At 39.2% G+C, this 22779-nt stretch overlaps 2 protein-coding genes across 2 annotated transcripts; one reads left to right on the forward strand and one right to left on the reverse strand.

Moving 5' to 3' along the window:
• Positions 1-474: 474 nt before the first annotated feature.
• On the reverse strand, positions 475-6165 carry LOC119476636 (melanocortin-2 receptor accessory protein 2A-like). The gene is made up of 4 exons (XM_037750053.1): positions 5844-6165; positions 5612-5751; positions 3437-3536; positions 475-1914 (listed from the first exon to the last, which is right to left on the reverse strand). Exons 2-4 carry the CDS (start codon positions 5727-5729, stop codon positions 1437-1439), a joined length of 696 nt encoding a protein of 231 aa, XP_037605981.1. The 5' UTR covers positions 5730-5751; positions 5844-6165; the 3' UTR covers positions 475-1436.
• A 14372-nt stretch (positions 6166-20537) lies between these two features.
• On the forward strand, positions 20538-21357 carry ripply2 (ripply transcriptional repressor 2). Its single transcript, XM_037750067.1, has 3 exons — positions 20538-20688; positions 21035-21096; positions 21192-21357. The coding sequence occupies exons 1-3, from the start codon at positions 20569-20571 to the stop codon at positions 21355-21357; spliced, it is 348 nt and encodes a 115-aa protein (XP_037605995.1). The 5' UTR covers positions 20538-20568.
• The last annotated feature ends 1422 nt before the right edge of the window (positions 21358-22779 follow it).

Consider the following 22779-nt stretch of genomic DNA (forward strand, 5'->3'; position numbering starts at 1 on the left):
GATTTGTGCTACTAATCACATGGTTAAGGTACACTTTTGTAATGGAGGGCACTTCATTTTTGAACAAAAAACATTGAATTCCATGCTTTTAATCTTGTTGGTAGACCACCTGGCATTTGTGTCCTGTTCAGCGTTGTCAGGTGTATGATAATTATTGTATTTGTATGATGATTTTGCCCTCTGTATGATGTACAATCAATAATGCAAAAAGTGCCATAATGTACGATAATTTACACCTCTTATAAAAGCCCAGTCTGCTGTGATTGGTCGGCTGGCCAAACTCTTTGGACTCCACTCCAGCTCCACTCTAACTAGCTTTGTTTGACGGCGTGCAAAAAAAAGAGGTTAAACAAATGTGTTACTTGGTGACATCACCGCGTTACAAAAGAAAAGGCAGGACTTCAATCAAGGCGTTTCAGGCAGTGCAGTAGCAGTGTTTCTGTGGGGGGAAAGTAACTCCCTTTGGTGTGGACTTTGGGCTTTGTAACTTTGCAGACCTTTTACAATCACAAAAAACTATATAACACACTAATGGAAAGGGAAAAAGCACAAAAAAATAATAAGTCCCCTTTAATTCTTTTACTGGATGGATCCGACAACTGTGTTTTCACGGTTGATATATTTGACTCGCAAGCACAGTCTGTCGTTCTCTCTCCCTCCTGTCTTGTACTGTAATTTTATAATTGTAGGCTATTACAACGACTGCCAGACGGACATGGACACATACCCCATTCTACGCATCATCAGCTTGCTTTAAAAGAAAAAAAACAAGGTCCGTAAATTGGTAGGCGTGTCAAAAAGTCGTCGAAATATGTGTTGGTTTTTTTTATTATACATTTACGCCTATTTGATCTCGTGGTTATGACTCGTGTGCAATATTTTTCCTCAAAATACGATAATTCTAAGCCTCTGGTACGATAGTTTATTATTTCCCATCTGGCAACGCTGGCCCTGTTAGAGAGATAATTGTCAAGAATTGCACAAGAGAGCAAGACAGCAATAATAGCAGAATGAATTGGACAAAGCACCTCTGCCTGGTGAGACAATGGTCTCTCTGTTTTTTCCTGTGTGGAAGGACATGCAGTCCAGGCACAATACAGCCGCATCTAATTCAAAGGAGCTCGTTGTAAAAGGTACCATTTGTGAGGTAATTTTATCTTCAAGAAGAAATGTCATCGCATAACTATGAGTTGCGCTTCATATGAAATTGTGGGCCGTCTTTTGTGCCCTCTTGCTTGTTGAGCTAAATGTGTTCTTGCTGAAAAGGCTAAAAACTCTCCAAGCAGAGACACTTTTTGGGGGAAAAAAGTAGCTGTGTGGCAGATGTGTGCGTTTCCCAAAGTCAGATCACAAATGGCCATGTGAAAGGAAAGCAAATATTACAAATATAACAATAACATTATGTCCATGCCTGTGATATCTTTGTAGAAACAGACCTAGCGGATGTCACAGTGGCCATCCTGAGAGTGAGACTGGCGCTCCAGTATGGCGGACGGCTCATACAGCAGATCATCCTCTCCAAGTGTTGAACTGTGCTCCAAATTCACAAAGTTGGGGATGTTGAAGTGGGAAAAGAAGGCACATTCTCTGTCTGTCTTACTCTCCTCTATCAGTCCCTTGAGAGGTTGGTGTCCCTCATCTTCCTCAGCGTCCTCTTCCATCTCGTCCATCCCCGAAGAGCTGATGCCTCTGGTCCCCTTCTGGGCTCGGGCCCCGCTGTGCTTTCCAACTCTCTCCTCCTCTGGTTTTCGCTTCCCATGACCCTGATCCTCCTCGTTGATGTAGAAATGAAAATATGAGCGGGACTCTGTTAGCAAAGGACGAGAGAAGGCTTTGTCATTGTCGTCCTGTGGACTGCCGATGTCCACCAGACAGCTGCCTGGTCGATGGCGCTTTTCAGCAGAGTCTGGGTTTCTGTAAAGAAAGAAAGATCACAGCAGCGATGTGAGATTGAAGCAGAGAAATGCTTTGAAAATATCAAGGTCTTTTATTCCTATTTTAGTCTTGAATGAACCTGTAGCTGAACACTTAAAGGGTGACTTGGGTATTTTCCACGTTTCCACCATGAATGTATTCCACTATTCCACCGTTGTCTTCCGGCAGCACGTCACCTCGCAAGAAGAGACTCTTTCCATAATGTCAGACACTTATAATAACAATCAGAGCCATGACATGGAAAAAAACAAGCACTTTTAGTGGACGTAAATGATGGTGCCAGCTTGCCCTAATAGGATTGCATTGCAGCCCTTGAGCAGCTGCCATCTACAGTGCTCTCCCTCAATACTGGACCTAGCCCTCCTGTTGTCTTCGGGTCAAATTGACCCGAAGACAACAGGAGGGTTAAACAGGCCAACTGATGATAATGAACAAGGCTATTATTTGACAATAATGTTTTCTTGTCTGGCTATTATTAATAATATGAGCATACTTTTGTTAATTTTTCATGACCTAATGTTGAATTTCTGTGGATTTATCCCTCCTGTTGTCTTCGGGTCAATTTGACCCGAAGACAACAGGAGGGCTAGTATCGACAAAAATATCGAAGTATCTATAATGAATATTTGAAACAGTTTTAATACTCATTTTAAACAGTATTGATACACAGATACCAGCTACGCTTTCTGCTCTGTCTTATCTCCGACAGCGCGTTGACACACACACACACACACACACTGCTATTTATCTTTTAATAACAATCTAAAATGTTATGTCTCTCAATTTTCCCCTGTGGTGTCAAATATTGATATTTTTCAAGGTATTGTATTGAAGTTATAAATCCCAGGATCGTGGCAAAACTAACTGGACCAATTTCACAAATTGTTGTCCCTATTAGTCGGTTAGAGACAAAAACATGGGAAAATAGGGTCCCTTTCCATTTCTTGTCTTATTATCCTCTTTTTCATTATTGTTCTGTCTGGAAATTAATACTTAATCTCCCCAGCACCCTGTTCTGAAAAGAGAACGGTGGGAAAAGACATGAAGCCAGACAATAAATTCCTTATTACATCTGTGCTCAACCTCAGTGCCGTATCATTCTGACCTTTATATAGGTGTTTTCTTTCCATTTCACGGCTGATTTTCATTTGAGCTCGCAATGTGTCTTTGGCCATATGGAGCTCAGCTTCAAGTCAAATGGCGGCTTTCCACAAAGCACAATAATGCCTATGAGAACAGCCACTGGCTACCCAAATTAAAATGCCTTACAACTTAATCTGTTAGAAAAGCAAACACATCCCTGAAGCTCATTACAGTCCTGTCTCCCTCTGCCTTCGCACACATCACGAGTTCAGCCTCACACATGAAACGCTGCCCCAGCTCTTAGATGAAACTGTGAGAGCTGAATTGCTTGAGCTCTCCGTGGTGCTGAAACTATCCCCGTGGGGCCAGATGTGAGAGTGAATGGATACATGGGCTGTAGACCTGCTAATATACTCACTCTTGGTGTGGCGCTCCTGTCTTTGTGAGCAGCGTGAGGACAAAGAACATGAAGATGACAAACACAGCAAGTCCGACCCAGAAGCCGATGACGATGGAGTCTGAAATGTCAGAGAGGAGAGAATTTTTATTATAGTACATATTTTAATGATTAAATCCATCTGCTCCTCTCTCTGTACTTTTATTAATCTATCTCAGGGGCCCTCAAAATCCTCAATTACTCAGATAAATGGTAACTTTGGTATTTTTCAACCTAGACCCTATTTTCCCATGTCTTTGAGTCTGACTGACTAATAGGGATAACAATTTCTGAAATTGGTCCAGTATTGAGGGAGATTGCTGTAAACGGCAGCTGCACACGAGCTGCAATATGGTGCCATTGGGGCAAGCTGGCATCATCATTAACGTCCATTAACTGTTTTTGCCATGACAGGCTCTGATTGTTATTATAAGTGTCTGACATTATGGAAAGAGTCTGACTCAAGGAGAAGTCTCGTGAAATCTGGCGAGGTGACGTGTTGCCAGAAGACAACGGTGGAATAGTGGAATACGTCCGTGATGGAAATGTGAGTGCCGGCCAGGCAGCATTTGTTGTGTTGGAGTATAGAAAGCGTAGCTTATTGTTATCTAAAAGAATTTCAATCTCATGGCTGAATATTTAGATTATTTTGACAATGTGGATTTGAATTCGATGGCCACCCGTATTTGTTTGAGCCAGAGTATATGGATATTCCGATTTCACGAGACTTCTCCTTGAGCGGGGACACTTGGACACAATAACAAACAGACCAGATCAATAAAAAGGTAATGAAAAACATTTTGTTTCTCTGTAGGATCCTTTCCATAATGATGTCAGACACTTATAATAACAATCTGAGCAGTGTCATCTGCAAAAACAAGCACTTTTTAGTGAACGTAACGTTACAGTGACGTTGCTCATTGCCCTCACAGCTCGTTTCGCGGCTGCCATCTGCAGCGTTATCTCTCAATACTGGACCAATTTCAAAAAATGTTGTCCCCTTTAGTCACGTAGACACAAAAACATGGGAAAATAGGGTCTAGGTTTAAAAATTCAACCTGAACTCAGTACTTCTACATTTTTATCTCAGCAGGTTATCAAATTATCTGTGTTTTCTGAAAGTGACTTGACCACTGGAGTATAAAAACACCAGCACAGGTGCACTGTTAAGAATTCCCATTAAAATAACAGTAAAGAACTGGCAGCAGGGTTTGCCTTTATGTTACTGTAAAATTAACATTATTATGCTGTCGCTGAAATTTACAGCTTTGTACTGTTAATGAAAAATACTATTTTTTTTATTAATTTCACAGTATTTTACAGTTAATTTACTGTTTAAAGATACATTATATATCTGTTTTTCACCTTTCTTTTACATTATCTTACTGATTTGTTTTAATGCACTATTTAGGTTGTATTTTTTACATACATTTTAATAAACATTATTTTTTGCCTAGATGAATAGACTTAGCAGGTTACAGACATAGGAATAGTCACACTAAATACAATTAAAGGCACTTGTTAGGAAAAGGCTATCATAGACTTGTTGACACTTTTCCGAAAAATGTATGTCTATAGCTGGCTATAAGCACAGAATGCAAACTATAACAACATGTGAGTGAAGAACAATAAAGCTAATTCACTGATTTTACAATCATGTACAATGTACAAGCCTCACATGTGCAGATCAGGTCCCAGAATTAAAGAAATACTGCATGAAACTGTTACTGATGATACTTTAGATAGTCTTTCAGCAATAAAGTGCTGTTTTTTAAGAATGCATTATAGTTCAGTTATGAGCGTAATTTAACAGGTTTTCTTTTGCATTAACAGTAAAGCACTGTTTTTAGCAATAACAGGTTAATACTGTTGAAATCCTGCTGCAAATTAACAACAATTGTTTACAGTGTGCATGCCTGAAATATTGCTGCCTGCATTTAATGTGTTTATTGAGAGGCTGGTTGCGCGTCACCATCCAGCTGAAGCAGTAAAGATAGCAAGAGGTGAAATGTGCAGGGAGTAATGAATCATTAAAGAGTAACCCTCTTTGCTGACACACATAAACACCCCCCCCCCCCCCCCAACACAATAAAGTAAAAGCAGTCAAAGCAATGGAAGATTGTCTCAGTGATGTATATATAGTTGTGTTCATCTTACATCTGTGCGCTTTGAGTCCCTCAAAAGACACTGGCTCCTCGTCGTCATAATATTCATACTGCCACACGTAGTCACTGCGACGTGCGCTGGTTTGGCTCCGGTTGTGGAGGTCCGACATTTCAAAACCGATTTTTACGCACCTTAACAGCAGAAAACATAAATACAATCAACCCCCTCAAAGACGCTATACATCAATGCGTAATGTTGCTATAAAGCCATAAAGTTTACAAACCACAATAAGCCTCTCCGTGTTGTTGGAAAACTGCAGCCTGTGAATTTTTCTTCTGCAAAACAACTCCTTAGATGTTATGTCCGTCTCCTGGAATTTAACAACGCCCCAACAATGTGATGAAGAGCAGGGAAATCCATCGCTTTATACCGTTACGCATAAACTCCATCCATCCTCATGTAAGTCCTGTAAGCGAAGCAGCAGCAGATGCAGCAGCAGCCTCTTTTGGTGCGCATCACCGTCATCCAGCATCCTATATACTGTTGGTTCGGCTCACTCACTCACTGAGATACACTACTGAGATTACACTGCAAAAAAAAAAATGCTTATCTTCATCATCTTGAGTGTGGGGATGGGGACGAAGATGCTGGTTTCCTACAATACCTGTGTCCAATGAAGTTGATTCTTTTATATACATTCTCATTCTTGAGGAAGTAATTGAAAACCATGTGCAATTTAATGATGTTATTGATTAAAAAAAAAATATTTAGACAATATACAAAAAAAACAAAAACACCCTCAGAGTTTTTAGAAATGTGCCATATAAAAGCATGACTTTTCCTAAAAAAAAAAAAAAAAAAAATAATAATAAAAAAAAAATATATATATATTTTTAGGAAAAGTCGTATATATATCTATATCTATATATCTATATCTATATCTATATATATATATCACTCATCTCTCTCGCTCTCTCTCTCTCTATATATATATACATATATATATACATATATATATATAGAGAGAGAGATATAGTGAATTAATCATTTAAAAAATGTTGAAAGCTCCAAAATAAATGTATTGTTTAACTCTGTGAAAGATATCTGACGTTTGGTTCCAACTTCTAATGTGTTGTCACCACACATACACACACACACACACACACACGCACACACACACACACACACACGCACACACACACACACACACACACACACAGACCATAAAATATGCAGGTTGTACATCGAACTGGCAACCACTTATTGTGAAGTGATTGCATTGCAACGGTGGAGGGAGAATGTGACATCTAGTGGCTGAACGTTATCAGTGTTACCAATTTTGATTCAATTAAATATGTAGACTATACTATAGTTGATAAGAACAAAAGAAGACATATTTGCGCACAAGAATATGACAAATTAACATTTTGAAAAGCCATTAAGGACAAATAAGGTAAACTAGTCACACCTTTTCCCAATTTAGTTTCCTGTAAAAAATATGATCAACATCTTAAAACATAACAGGCTAATGGGATTCAAGTATCCGTGATAAATAATGTTGAAATGCAGGGAATAAGACATAAATGCTTACATCCAACCTGCCAATCAAAGCCAATCACTCGACTCTAAAAATACATATGGAATAATCATACTATACATTATGCATGATTGCATTGCATTTTACAGTAGGATAAAACAACACTTGAATTGATGAGATAAAAGCTATAGGTACATAATAAAGCGTTTGTCTAGAATGATTCATTAGTGGAGAGTGTGCAGACTTCTAGGAACCAATGAAATACAGCGAATATCAGACAGCGTGAGGTACAATTAATTACCATAAATTATAGTCCTTGACTAAGGGTTATTTTGGAACACCTTGTTAGCTATTTCATTAAGCCAGTTGCCTGATTTGTTCTTTCCTCATTCCTTGGTAACTACTACCTTGGTGACTACATAATTGTGAAGCGTTACTGTGCACACTATGTGAAAGTATGGACAGTGCATTATTAAGTTATCACACAAGAATTCAATGTACTTTATTGTTTTGCAACCAGAAGTGACATAAAAGGGTGGAGTTAAGTACAACTGAATGCTGAATAAAACATTTTTAAAATGTTACAATTTCATGAATTGAAAACACACTGTGAAAGGGTTAAAGTTTTTAAGACGAAAATACGGACAATTCTCAGACCGGACAACGCCGTGGTAGCGACCTGTCAATCACAAAGTAACCACACCCTAAAGCATCCCCTGCTTTATGGTCTATATATATGACTCTAAATGGGACCATAATTTACTAAATGAACATCATGCTGTATTGAAGAAGACTTGAAACTAGCGATTGAGACCATAAACTCATGTTTACAATGTTTACTGAGGTAATAAATCAAATGAGAAGTAGGATCATTTTCTCATAGACTTCTATACAATCAGACTTCTTTTTGCAACCAGAGGAGTCGCCCCCTGCTGGCTAGTAGAAAGAATGGCAGTTTATGCCACTTCCTCATTGGCTTCACTTTTCTGAACCGGAGGTTGCCTACTGAGCAGAATACATGAATCAATAATTAAAATATTACTCTTATTTTATCTATTTCCCCAAATATGCCAGTGTTATGTACATCAACACCACACTTACGAATAAAACCGTTTTATTGTAACGTTATCCCAACACAGTTGAGTTTCATAAGATCTTTCTAGAATACATTTCTAGCTTTGGGGACGTTATTAGGCACTGAAACGAAATCAGCCGGCGAATCTTTCATAAAATATTCAAATAACATGCTGTTGAACCGCTGTTGGGGGACAATCCAAATCTGTTTTGAGCAATCAATGGCAACGTCTCAGTTGTGCCTTTGGGACTTAGTGGTAAGTTCTGTGAAAGCCCCAAGTGCAGTTATATAATTTGCCACATACCAAGTCTATCGAGGAAGCGCATCTCTAAATGGCCTGACCTTTAGTGGAGCGAGGGATTGTAGAAGTGGTGTAAACGAAGCAACCATGACTAATGGTTTTAAACTTACTTCCACTGAGGAGAAAACAAAATGGGTCTGCTTGAGGCAAGGCTTATTAAAACACCACATCATTATGCACTCTTTTCATCCTTTGATAAATCATTCAAGCAACCGGCTTCATTAGTAGCCCTGTATTACTTATAATTATTCTAATCTTTGAAGTACCTCTTCAGTAAAGTCGCATCGGGGCTCCATTCATTCACGGATGTGCTACCAAAATGAATTTTCATAAAATGTTATAAAAATAATCAGAATGATCACAAATGCATAAAAAACATTAATATCCCGGTAGACCTAGAGTGTTAATAGTGCATTTTTTATTATGTAAATTTGCTGGCGCTGTGTTAGTAACCCTTGTCAGATCCACACACAAACACGTCTGGACGCTTCAGCTGCAAGGTGCCTCGTTTTTGGCAGAGCTGGTACTGTTTTTGGCTCTCACCACAGAATGTTGATTAAGCCAAGTTTGGCACCATCCATGTAGTTTTAAACACAATCCTATTGCAGATCCTTTAAATTAAAGGTGTTCAATACGAAATTCAAAGCATATCTATTGGCTCCACATGGCTCTCAACATGGTGAAGGCTGAGCTGGCGGCTATAGCAGCTCAACAATGCCGTTAGTCGGGACGGCGTTATCAGCTGTAACCGCCGTCACCATATGAGAGCAGTGCAGAGTGCAGCTTTAATTCTCTGCCCAGGTAGACATTACTCCTCTATATCTTTACATAGACAATAGTTGTTTTCCTGCTATATGAATGCTCTGAATATCATATAGAGAACCTTTAAAGCCACTATGCAGGATTTGAAAATTCCTCATTTTGGCGCCATCTGGTGGCAGGCTAGTATCAAGGACAACACTGTGGTAGAGCTATTGTCAGATGATGCTCTTTTTTTTAAATTCAGAATGATTTCTAAAATCGATAGAAGGAATCTAAAAAATGAGTCTGACAGTGTGTTCCCTGTAAAACCTCTGTAAAATCAATGAGTGTCTTCGTCGAGTCCTATTTTTGCTCTCCAGATGTCTCATCTTCTGTTTCTCTCTGCTGCTCAGTTAGAGGAGATTTGCTCAAGTTAAGCTGTACAATAGAAATAACAAAAGCTTTTGTAGTGAACTCAATTCAGCGGATATTTCTCCTGGAGGCAGAGACTTTCACAAAAGAAAATGAAAGGAAATCTATGCTATCAGATGATGAATTATACATTCACACAGTGATCATATAAAAGCACCAAATACTATTACTAGATTAATTAGATTGAAAAGCTAGAAGGAGTGGAAGAGCCGCATCAAAGCTCGCTGTCTACAGTATTATGTCTCGTATTCATCTGCAGATCAATGATGCGTATTTCAATGAAAGCTGCCAGTTTGTTTTCTTTGGTCTGTTATTATCTGGGCTGTTGCCTTGTTCTTCTTAAGCCATCCCGGTGGTGGTCATGGTGAGATGATACGCTGGGCTGTTTTCACAGTCAATGCTTTGATCTATAAAGAAATGTGTCCAATAGTAGCTGGTGGCTACATGGTCAAAGTTACTTGTCAGGAGTGAAAGCGCTGTGTGTCATCAACTGATGTGCTGAATGCAATTACCAACTTTAAAGAAGACGCCTCTTCAATATATGATACTGTTTTCTCTATGCACCTAGCCTTCTGAATTTAATAACTGTTAAGCTCCAGCTCCTCATCTACAATGGATCTCCAGTCTCTAATAAAGTTATGTTTTTATTGCTTTGCTTTCAAAATGTCTGATTTGTTTTACTGGGTGTCTTTATTTTTACAGCAAGGTTTAGTTATTAAAAATGCACTTTACTTGTACTAATTTAACTTCAAAACAGGCTGTTACCCTTGTGAAAATAATTAGAATGATATTCTCAAAAGCAGGTTTCAGTGTGGATTTCTAACACAGTGCCAATATACACTGATAATTTGAAGCCCCATTGTGATGGTCATACCCGTCGTCAATATGATGCTCAGCATAATCTATCGCTGACCCAGACTGATGTAAGGTCGGACTCAAAACTCAGATCAAACGGAGAAAATGAGAGAGTTGTGACCCGGCAGCCGTGTTGAGAACAGCAAACGTTCTCATTTTACATCTAAACAGTACACTACAAGACGTTCCTGAAAACATTTGAGACAAGAAATAGGCATTACAGTAACAGAATATTGATTCATATTTGATCAGCGCTGCCTAGTTTGATCGGAGTTCGCGAATGATTGACAGCTGCCTCCATTGAATGAACAGCCCATAGGAACGCTCTCTCTCTCTGAAATGACCTGTGATTGACCAAAGTCTCCCGTCGCGGCCTAGAGTTTTTAAAGCCTGAAAACAGAGCCATGAGGAGGTGCAGAAGTCTAGTTTTCTCTCAGAACACTTTAATTACAATATGCTGAAAGGTTATTATGGATTTTTTGAATGATACCAAAAACGTTTTGCCTTCTTAAGCTTTAAAGCCAGACAATTGAGGTTGCATTTTTGAAAGGTTGTGTACTTAGTTTCTGCATTTCATCACTCTGCTTCACACTCATTCATCAATACTCTCTGTGTTTGCATATGGGCCAGTACACTGTGTATTGCTTCTTATTCAGTAAATATGCAGGTAGCTGGATTGACCTGCTGGGCATTACTGCCTGTCGCATCCCCTCCGGTGCCCAAGATTTACAGCTGTAGCCAGGAACCACCATTGCTCAACGTGTCGCTCCTTTAATCGTGAAAACGTCTCCTGGTGGCAGAGCAGTGACAGGGAACGTCTTCCTGCCGCCCCCTGCAGCTGACTTTTGGGTTAGATGTTCTTTCCCCACCATTTGTCCTCAGCCCATGTGGCCAAAAGCTGCCCTTCTCCGCCTCCACTGTCAGTCCCTTTGTTGCCTTCTTCATCTTTCCACCTGTCACTGCTGCATCCCTCAGCAGCTGGATGGTTGACAGCCCCACGAAGCCATAGCAACCAACCTCCACTGGGAAGATGATGGTCTTCCAGCCAGCCTTTCTGCACTCAGCAGACGGTTCTGAGTACTTGGTGATAATCATGCTGGGGAAATGGAGCTGCCTGCCAAGATTCACTCGCATTTTCCAGCCCTGGTAAGGGGAGAGTGCTTCTCTCGGCCTGGTGCTTCATCCCCTGCTTTCATATCTGCGCACCTCCTGCACCTCGGACAGCTTTTTCGGGACCTGGTCATGACCTCGCCACCTGTAGCAACCCTGTGAAAGTGCGGTCTTGCAGCTTGACAAGACGTGCTGGAGGCTTGCGTTGGGGGCGTTGCAGAGCAAGCAGCGTTCCTCATTCTCAAACCATGGTTCCGAAGACTGGGAAGGGTGTCACAGGTTGACTTGATAAGGAAGCTGAGTCTTGCCTGTGGGATCTTCATCAAATCTGACCAACTGACTTTCCGGTCGACAACCCCGTTCCAGGTTGTCCAGCCTCCTTGTTGGCCCTGCGGCCTTGATCTTGTAGCGCTACCTGGACCCTGCCAACAAGCTCTTGGCGCTTGATCGACCACAACTTGGGCTTTCCACTTCCGGCCAGTAACGCTTTTGGCGTTTGCGTTCCTCACTGACTAATCGGTGGATTCTCTTAGATCGAGAACCAGCCTGCTCTTTTCCTGCTTGTAGCCCAATTTACCTTCACTTGCTTCATTTACTCAATTGCATTCTGGTCACAAATCTGCTCTACAGCTTTAAAGCTACTACCGCCCACCCACCCAGTCAGAGACTGCTCTGAATCTGTCTATTTGGGAATAGGGGAATAGAAACATTCAAGACTTCATAAGAAGTATTCATAGGTTCTGCATCAGCGATGTTGTTACGCGCGATGCATAACTCTGATGTTGCTGGGATAAAGTCAGTGAAGTCTCAGCCTTCACTGCTCAAGATAATAGCTCTTTTGTCCCGTCTTGTCTTTTAATTTCTTCCTGTCTTTTTCCCAAAGAGAAAATAAACATTCACTCACTAATTAATTGGATCCTAATTCCCCTATTAGTCTCGACCTATGCAGAACAACAATCTCTACAAGCTTGAATTCATTAATACTGAGGCTTCCCTGTTGCACATCCACTTTCACATACAGCACTCAGGCACACACCTAAACCGGCACTATTTCCCTTCTCTCGCTCTGCAGCATCAATCTTACAGACTCTCTCTTTCCTCTTTGTCATCTGTATTGACTCTCACAAGTGGCATACAGTATTTCAGTGCATCAGCTGTTGATGGATGAGCCTTCCAAATCTGTTTTTGTCAGCATAAATCCACAACCTTGCTGCACATTGAGCAGTTGCTGAGGTTAATCCCAGTGCAGAGCAGAAGGGAAAAGTCTTCGGCGCTGTCATTTTTACCCTCGCTCTGGGATTTTTAGTCTTTGCTCTGTGGTAGAGGGTCAGTGACTGAGATGAAGAAAGAAACACAAGTTATTATGGCATGCACACCTTACCCTCATAGTGTTGTAGATCTCTAACTAGATGCATAGCTGTATAGAATAGTCTCGCTCACTCTGTGACCATGGTACAACGTCTTGTTTTTTTTAGTTATTGATTTTTTGTTTCATGCTTTTTATGGCTCGCAATGCAATTTACAGTATTTGTTCCTGTTTTTCTCATATTTTGTCTGCTACTACTCACCACGCACTTTCATCCCGTCGGATCGTTTCCAAGGGAACCCTCAGGACTTCAATTAAACCAGAATCCGGATCAGCCTGACCTCGTGTATAGCCTATTCTCAGAACTCAAAGCTCATAGAAAGCCATGTAAACACACATAAACATGTTCTGTGTTATCTTAGGTAAATCTTTAAAGGGTGATATATAGATTGTTTAAAGTGCCATGGATAACTGATGGATGGACAATGCACTGTTCCTTCAGCAGCTCAGTTGTTATTAACTCCAGCGCCTTGGTGGTCACCGATCATTTAGTATTCTGGAAGGATCATGCACACGAAGAAATGCTCTCTCTAGAATGCAAATACTAAAAGGAAGACATGCAGTGTCTCACAATCAGTACTGCGTGTTTACAATCTACATCTCAATGGAAGCTGATGTGTGAATGAAATGAGCTCTTGTGAGTCCACGAGAGGAAATCATGATGACGTTGTTTAGCAAATTTACTCCCAGTATGAATCACATGAAAATTGATTATGAGATGGGACACAAACTGCTCTTTATTGATTAGATGGTGATGCACTTTTTTAAAAATGACTGTTCGCACCGACAAAGCCTTTTTCCTTAAAAAGAAACCATACATAATAAGCTCTATGATTGCAAGCAGGAAGCAGGAAGGTGGTATTAGCGTGCCGTGCAGCAGCAGCATCTCCTCCACACAGTAAATGAACCGGGTCTCGCTTCTCCTCCCTCCTGTTGTCACACGGAGGAATGTTTTCCTTGTTAGGCCAGGAGTCACCCTGAGCCCCGGCATTACTCACAACAGTAACGAGAGCAAAGTTCAACTCCCTGGAAGACATTTAACAAATAGTCTATAGTGTGACTGGAATATTTATTTGCACATTCTTCATTTTCAACACTGCACAGCTCTTTTTTTATTCTTAAAAACAGATATATTTTATTGTAAATTGTTATTTCATATTTATGATTCTTGACTTTTGCAGTACTTGTTTTTTCTTTTCTCTTACTATATTCATTGGGACTGTTATGCATAAAAATAATGAGGCAAATTCCTTCTATGTGAAAACGTACTCGGCTGTCAAGCTGATTCTGATTTACTGTCGGGCATATAGGGCATATCATATAGGGCATATATGTTAGGTCTTACTGTATCATCAGAAGTCCATAGAGAATCTAAACATAGACCTAACTTATAGGTTTTAATAAGGAGAGCTTGACAGTGCGAGGTTCAAGGTAGCCTTTTTTCTCAATTTATAGGGCATCCTAGAGGGCACTTCATCACATTTTCAACACTGGAAGGGCACCCTAGAGGGCATTTCATCATGTTTTTTCCACTGGAAGTGCACCTAGATAACATTTTATCATGTTCTACCATAGGGGCATCCAAGAGGGCACTTTTGCTGTGGTTTGCATTGATGTCCACAGTCTCTGGGTCCTTGCAAAGGGATTTTGACTCCTCAGATTTGTATTTTTCTGTCTTGGATTGCAACTTGATATAAAATGAATAACCTCCAAACAGAACCGATAAAAGTCCTCTCCAGTTTGGAGAGTGTGAATTGTTTCACTTCAAGTGGAAAATATTAGATTCTGAAAATGTTTGCTTTTCAGATTTGTGTTATGGTTGAGCCTGCTTCTCCATTGTTTTAGTAAATAACTCCAAGCTCTGTTCAATAAGGACAAAACAGAACTCAACAACTATACTGCGTGTTTGGAGGAAACTGTTGGAGTGTGAATGCAGGCCAGGGAGGAGGAGAGCAACAACATCTCAACATGTTCTCTCTTTATTAAAGATGAATCTTATAGATAGATAACTTCTCATTTCAAGGAAAACAACAGGAATCGTTCAGAACATTGTGTTGTTTTTTATCAGTATCCCAGCATGAACCAACCACCACTGAAAATATCAATACAAGCAAACTCTAAAAGTACTGCTACCTCTAGTGCATGGCATCAACATGTTTTCCATTCAGTATCACAGAGTGCAACACTGAGGTGAGTGCTTCAAATGAGCCTCTCAACTAAAACACAAAAATGAATTAAAAACAGGAGCCCAGCACAAAAATATGTCTGGAAGCTGGACCGTGGGAACCATGGGAACCATGAAGGTATCATTATTAGACATTTTATGTCTAGGCTGTGTGATGAATTTGATTTCTAGTTGGTGGAGAGAGAATGAGTTCATGAACATTTTTTGGAACACATTTAAATCTGTGACTGTGACGGCGAACTAAGCAAAGATAAAAAGATAAGGCTTTACTGAATCGACGACTAGAAAATGATGTTATTAGAGCTTGACTGTTGCCATGGAGAGGGATTGTTTTTTTTGAAGGGAAGTATTGAGAGTCTTTGTAAGTGTTAAATGTCTTTAGAAAAAAAAGAGGGAATATAACCTACGAATAATAGGCCACAGAGAAAGGAAAAAATGAAAGCGAGACAGAAGCGGAGCACTAGAGGTGATGAGGTTATACGAGGAGAAGCTATATAAGGAAGGGGTCTTGGTAAATGGTGAACTTTTCAGTCAGGCAGGTCCAGTCTCTTGGTTAATTTCAGCAGGAAAAGAACAGCTGATGTCTGAAACATTCAGACATCTCCCAGATGTTGAGCTGCAGCTTCTTCTTTGTACAATCCAACTCTTTAAAACCTGTCATCTGCGTCTCTTTATCTCCGTCTCATCCTTTGTTATTGATTTATTTTAATTAGGGCTGTCAAAGTTAACGCGATAATAACACGTTAACGCAAATTCGTTTTAACGGCACTCATTTCTTTAACGCATTAACACGATTGAGCTTTCGGAGGTTGTAGCGGGCTCAGTTTTAAAGCTACATGATGCATGATGATACTAGTATCATATGAAACTAGAAAAAACATAAAGAATCCATTGGTACCAACCATGTCATTCTGACTTGTTGAGGTTACAATTTAGCTACATTTTGGCAAGGAAAACTGTCATGGCCATTTTCAAAGGGGTCCCTTGACCTCTGACCTCAAGATATGTGAATGAAAATGGGTTCTATGGGTACCCACGAGTCTCCCCTTTACAGACAAGCCCACTTTATGATAATCACATGCAGTTTGGGGCAAGTCATAGTCAAGTCAGCACACTGACACACTGACAGCTGTTGTTGCCTGTTGGGCTGCAGTTTGCCATGTTATGATTTGAGCATAGTTTTTATGCTAAATGCAGTACCTGTGGGGGTTTCTGGACAATATTTGTCATTGTTTTATGTTGTTAATTGATTTCCAATAATAAATATATACATACATTTGCATAAAGCAAGCATATTTGCCCACTCCCATGTTGATAAGAGTATTAAATACATTTTGAACAGATACAAAATGTGTGATTTATTTGCAATTAATCGTGATGAACAATGGACAATCATGTGATAAATCGTGATTAAATATTTTTTATCTATTGACAGCCCTAATTGTAATCAGTTATAATTTTTTCCATGATGAGTGTCCTTAGTATTTTGTCCATTCTTGCATGTGTGTGTGTGTGTGTGTGTGTGTGTGTGTGGGGGGGGGGGGGGGGGTAGTGTGGGCTGTATTTTCCAAGGTCTTGGCAGGGAATTTCAATTTTGCTTCATTCAGAGCTGAGTGACACCTCACATTTACTCTTCCTGCTTCTTTTGTATGTTTTTTCTTTTTATTCGCTGTGTGACATACTTTGCAGTGTTCTGTCAAAAGGTGCAGTGTGTGTTTTGAAGAGCTGTCACTACAATGTCCAAAACATGCGAGATGTATCTTTTTGATGAAGAAAACACATGAGAACACTCTGAACATGCTGCCCTAGTTTTACTATAATATAATATATATATGGCAAAAATCTTTTCACAAGTATTGCATTAATGTGCCCATTTTTTGAACATCAAGGCAAAGGTCCCATTTGCGCATGTGTGTTTGAATCATAATGCGTCCATATACAGTATGTTTTTTGTTGTTGTTGCCATTATAATACAAAGTATAGCAAAGGAGTGAATAACACAAAAGAAACCAGCAGTGTGTCCAATTAGCTCAAGAGCAGAAAAAGAGGAGAGAGGTCTGTAAGAAGACCTCAGTGATGCCAAAGCTCTGACTGCTTGTTCCCTGGAGAGCCAGAGTGTTGTGATGTGGATGGATGTGGATGGACTTTAAAGACATTCACAGTGCACCTTTTAGATGTAGGCACTCTCTTTTCAGGCTTTCTACAGTATACGTTTTAACAAGTGCTACTTACAAATGTGGCATACTGGGGCCTGCTGTGCTCTCAGGAAGCTACTTGCATTGTATCTTTGGGCAGATATTTGCAACAGTAGTTAAAATGAGCACAACCCTAAACAAGTACAGTAGTAAAATGTGGCATAATGTGGCAGTAATATTAATTCAAAAACACAATATATAATAGCAAGACACTGACAACAACACTTTAAGTCTTTGAAACCCACATAGACCCATTTTTGTCTTTCTTTTAGGGGGGTACAGAGGATCTTTAAGGGGAGATAGCAGATCAGCAGTTGATGTCACATAGAAGTGGTGTACATCATCTGAAAGCTGGAAACCTGAAGATTAATTTGAGATGCTCAGACCTGAATTGAAAAAGTTGTTCTGGTCATAAATCAGAAATAAACATGAATTAATAAATAAATAAATTATAAAAGTGTATAAGGGTTTAGAACACGATGATAGAAGTATCATTCCCATGCTCTATTATGTCTCATAAGATGTTGCAGCTATTTTTGGGTTGATACCATTCATTATGCAGATTTGGTGTTAAATTTAACCATTTTTTACCACTTGAGAACTGATAGAAATGATCAATAATCCCTCCAAAATACCACATTAAGACACCATAGAAAGGAACGCCATAGAAAAAGCCATGCTGTGATTTGGTATCAAATACTCTAGACATTTTGAGATTTCTGCAAGAATTAAAATACCCAATTTATGCAGTTCCAAGACTGTTTAGGGACCCCGGTATGCAGAAATATTCAAACACACCATTTTTTAGAATAGGTGAAAATAACACATTTGTACTGCATGCAAACAACTGGATAGTTATTGCCCAAAGCTGCATGGGATTATCATAAAGGCTGGCATAAAGGGGCGACTCGTGGGTTACCCATAGAACCCATTTTCATTCACATATCTTGAGGTCAGAGGTTAAGAGACCCCGCTTTGAAAATGGTCATGAAAGTTTTTCCTCGCCCATGGTTGGTACCAATGGATCCTTTAGGTTTTCTAGTTTCATATGACATCAATATCTTCCCCTTAGCTCTAAAACTGAGCCTTTTACAGCCTCTGAAAGACAGTAAAGTCTCTCAGAGGATACATTTTGCTGATCATATTACATACTTTAACTTATGTACTGAATGTAGTGGAGTATTTTCACAATGTGGTATTAGTACTTGACTCAAGTAAAGGATCTGACTAGTTCTTCCACCACTGACTGGATATTTTTTAACACCAATGTGTCAAATATTCTCCCATTATCATCTCATCCCAGCATGCAGCAGCCCCACACTGCCCCCCACTGGTGCAATGACAGCAAACACTTATCACAAAGAAAGAATGAGGCAATGAACCTCCCAAGGTCTTCCTCACAAAGGGCTGAGAAGTGGAGCTCTTATAGAAGCTGTATAACATATACTTATATTAGGTTTCAATATGGGAGTGTGTGATGCGTTCAGGCTTTACATCCATCTGTTGAGGTGCAGCAGCTATCTATTAGCCTCCTGCTGCTGCTCTGTATACAAAAGGCTGGCGCGTGTCAACCCCCCCCCTTACTGCGCACGAGCCTTCTTCCATCATCCCACTCAGCGTGCGCTGACAGTAGGGCACGTGTTTCTTCACACCTCACACACACAAATGGCTGCACAGACGGAGGAGACACTGAGAGGTGAAGGGGTTAAAGAGTTTGAAGAGCAAAAGTTTTTTTTATCAACAAGAAAAGTTAAGGAACCAAACTGAACTATTTGTTTGTTTATTTTGTTTATTTGTTTTGCACAATTTAAGACTATACAACATAACAACAACAAATAAATGAATAATATACAGTGCAGGAAGAGGCAAAAAAAACACTGGGCTTATCTGAAGCCTCCACCTAGAGACAAGATTAATATAAAGAAATAATATGACTACATAATAGTGATAACAAACAATTAGAACAAGATATATATATAATAACAACAATAACAATACAGTAAATATATCAAAAAGACAAGTGTGTGTGTATGGTTGGTGTTTGTGAGGAGGATATTGATTTAAATATCTATAAAGACTTCTGGGAAATCATAACCAAACAACATTGAGAGTGGGAAAAAATAAAAAAACATAAAAACAGATACATGGACAACTATTGTTGGATTTTAATTTATAAGCACAAACCTTATTGACATCATATCAATATTATTTAAGCCTGTTAGAAGTAAAAATGATACTGCTACGTTATGCTCAACCACTTAACAGGCTATACATGGTGGATGAAGAGGCTTTAACATCTAATCAGATGTACATTTCATCTCGGAAATGTTCTTCTTCTTCTTTTATTCGGATTTCCATTAGCTGTGGCTGGAGCCCAGTTATTCTTCCTGGAGTGCACTTAAATCACTTTGAACTGTTTTAGGCTACATTTCAGTACACAATCACATTACAATCTTTACCAACAATGACCACAACATCAAAAGCGACAGCAACAAAACACAACAAGATTTAAGACACAACCCAACACACAACACAGGACCTAGGTTCAAGTTAATGATGGTAATGATGGTAAATATGATTCATTAATGGTTGGACCATAGCATATTATGTCAAAATACAAAAACATACAAAAACAGAACAACTTCTTTTACCATAAGTATTAACGGGACTTTGTATTTATCCAACATTAAACCTTTTATGATGTGATGTTGGCTAAATATCAGCAGACACAGAGAGCTGTTCAGCTAGGAGATGTTTTTTCAATAATATTTTAAATTGATTTTTGCTATTTTCTTGAATGCTATACCCAGGCAGAGTGTGCCACTTCACCATTGCTCTGTACACTACAGTTCTTTTCAATATGTTAGTTTTCACCTTCGGGAAGTGTGAATCTTCTTGAAGGTGAAATGTGTTCCAAATAGGCCAATCTCTTACAAAAGATGTGTTTTTTTAAACTCTACACTAAGATATGAAGAAAGAAAGTTGACCATATGGCTGGAGTTTGGTTGGAGTTTGCTGAAGTGTGACTTCGCACCTGAACACCGTGGCGCATGGAGACACTTGGAGACACTTGGAGACGCGTCAAAGCGCAATTTGGCACCCTTGGGTCCTGCTGGGGACCTGATAAATGATAAATAGGAAGGTTTCCTGCCTTCAGTCTCTCACATCACTCTGAGGACTTAACACAGGACTGACCACTACACGAGGAACCATGGAGACTTTTAATACCAAACGTGGATTAACTTCATCTTTTTCTGGAGACAATGTTTCTCTGCAGTGCGGTCCTATGTGGAGACCATGGACTGGAACAGGAGACACAACTGTGTTTAGGGTGAGTTTCAGACGACTTGATCTGATGGTTTCCAAGTTGAAACTATATTATACTGCACTAGAGCTTTTACTGTTGTGTGATATATTCTATTTTAGCTTCTATCCTAGCTTTTATGTTTTAACTTGTTTTTATTTTCTAATCTTTAATGCTTTTATTAACTGTTTTAATTATGTCTTAATGTTCTTCTGCACTTTGTCTCAATGTTCTTGAATGTTTATGTAAAGCACTTTGAATTGCCTTGTTGTTGAAATGTGCTCTACAAATAAAGCTGCCTTGCCTTGCCTTCAAACGTGCGTTTGTTTAATGGATAAAAAGCTTAACATGGTCACTTTGTTTCAACTTTCAGACTCAAGGAGAACTTTCTGCGTCTCAACAGCCCAAAACTCCTCAGGTCGTTCACCCAGTGAAGTAAGTAGAGTTTTTTTTTTTTTTTAATTAAATGATTTTTAATTCTTCTGCAAGTTATTTCTTTTTATTAATACTGTACTCTTTTTTTTTTAAAGGTTGTACTGGCCCAAATCGAGATGCTTCGATTATCTGTACCAGGATGCAGAGATGATGCTGCGTAACTATCCAGTCCAGGCGACCATCTGCCCTTACGAGGACTCCAGCAGCGATGAAGACACTGATGATGAAGAGGAGGAGATGATGGAGAAGGAGCTGAACTGAAATGTGTCTCTCTCAAGCCTCTGAACGAACTGCTGTTATAATGTCATAATATATTTCTTTTAACTTATTACTGTAAATAAATGTAAATAGACCTTTTTTTTCTACTTCTATACCAAACAATGTTTAAGTTATTCCTCTAACATGTCTACCTCTTTTGTACGTCGTTGAGAATTGCAATAAAATGCATAAAATGAAACGTCCTTGTCTGAGGCTTTATTATTTATTGAATCCAGATTATTTTCTGTAGTTATAGTGACAGACCTTTACAGTCGAAATCAAATAAGTTATTACAGAAATAAATAGTGAATTGAGTTGTTGAGGAATTTTATTTGAAAGTCAGGAAATCAGACACCAGGATCATTTATTTATTTATTTATTTATTTATGTCCTTGCATAATGTGTATTTTTCTATCAACTTTTTCTATTGAAGTATCTTTATTAAGTATAATTTTCCTCATACTTATAGGCTATTTCTTGGAGCTCACAGGTATACATCTTAGTTATTTTATTTCTAAGAAGTTGTAGCAGGGTATAGGATTTATCTGACACATCTGCCTGCTTGTGTCTGAACAGCTCTTTTCCCATGGAGAAGGTGCAAAGGTGGTAAACGCTCCATTTCCTGCGCAGTGTCGCCTGAAGAAGTGTGGAAACTGCAGTGACACGTGGAAGGTGTCAACCAACCGTGTCAGGAGAGCAGAAGAGATCTGCAGTGAGATAGTCAAAAGGGAAAACGTTTGTAGTAGACCTCCAATGAAACCACCAGCTTAATAGACAAAAAATCACTGTCAGAAAATGATTATTTAATGTGGTTTTCACATGAAGTATTCTTTTTCCATACAGGACATTATACTCTCTAGAGATGTGGGTTTGCTATACCAAAAGATTTATTTATGCCATACTATAAAAAAGTGTTTTCTTTCCTCCACTCACAGGGTGAAAACATGAAGGAAATAATATCAGAGTCAGAATCAGAAATACTTTGGGGGCAAACTGGGATGTTACAGTTGCTCTTAAAGGTCCCATATTATGCTCATTTTCAGGTTCATACTTGTATTTTGTGTTTCTAGTAGAACATGTTTACATGCTGTAATGTTAAAAAAAAATATGTTATTTTCCTCATACTGTCAGCCTGAATATGCCTGTATTTATCCTCTGTCTGAAACGCTCCGTTTTAGCGCATTTCGACGGAATTGCAACAGAATTGCGTTGCTAGGCAAAAGCTTGGGTACATGTTTACTTCCTGTCAGCTGATGACATTCACATCCACTGCAACCAGGAATAAACTGGGACACATTTAGAATGTTTACGTTTAAAATGGTTTCAAGGGTCTAAATATTGTGTATTCATGACATCACAAATGGGGAGAAATCCTGACAGCTTGTTTCAAATGCAGAGTTTCTGTATACGTGCTGTGTGTATTTC

This window comes from Sebastes umbrosus, chromosome 18 (genome assembly GCF_015220745.1).
Source record: "Sebastes umbrosus isolate fSebUmb1 chromosome 18, fSebUmb1.pri, whole genome shotgun sequence".
Classification (NCBI taxonomy): Eukaryota; Metazoa; Chordata; class Actinopteri; order Perciformes; family Sebastidae; genus Sebastes; species Sebastes umbrosus.

Excerpts from the sequence above, each read along its gene's own strand:
- LOC119476636 (XM_037750053.1), bottom strand. The coding sequence starts at position 5,729 with ATGTCGGACCTCCACAACCGGAGCCAAACCAGCGCACGTCGCAGTGAC. Across the intron at positions 3,537-5,611 it reads GGGACTCAAAGCGCACAGAT|ACTCCATCGTCATCGGCTTC; the intron begins GTAAGATGAACA and ends CTGACATTTCAG. Across the intron at positions 1,915-3,436 it reads ACAGGAGCGCCACACCAAGA|AAACCCAGACTCTGCTGAAA; the intron begins GTGAGTATATTA and ends CTTTCTTTACAG.
- ripply2 (XM_037750067.1), top strand. The coding sequence starts at position 20,569 with ATGGAGACTTTTAATACCAAACGTGGATTAACTTCATCTTTTTCTGGA. Across the intron at positions 20,689-21,034 it reads GAGACACAACTGTGTTTAGG|ACTCAAGGAGAACTTTCTGC; the intron begins GTGAGTTTCAGA and ends TTCAACTTTCAG. Across the intron at positions 21,097-21,191 it reads CAGGTCGTTCACCCAGTGAA|GTTGTACTGGCCCAAATCGA; the intron begins GTAAGTAGAGTT and ends TTTTTTTTAAAG.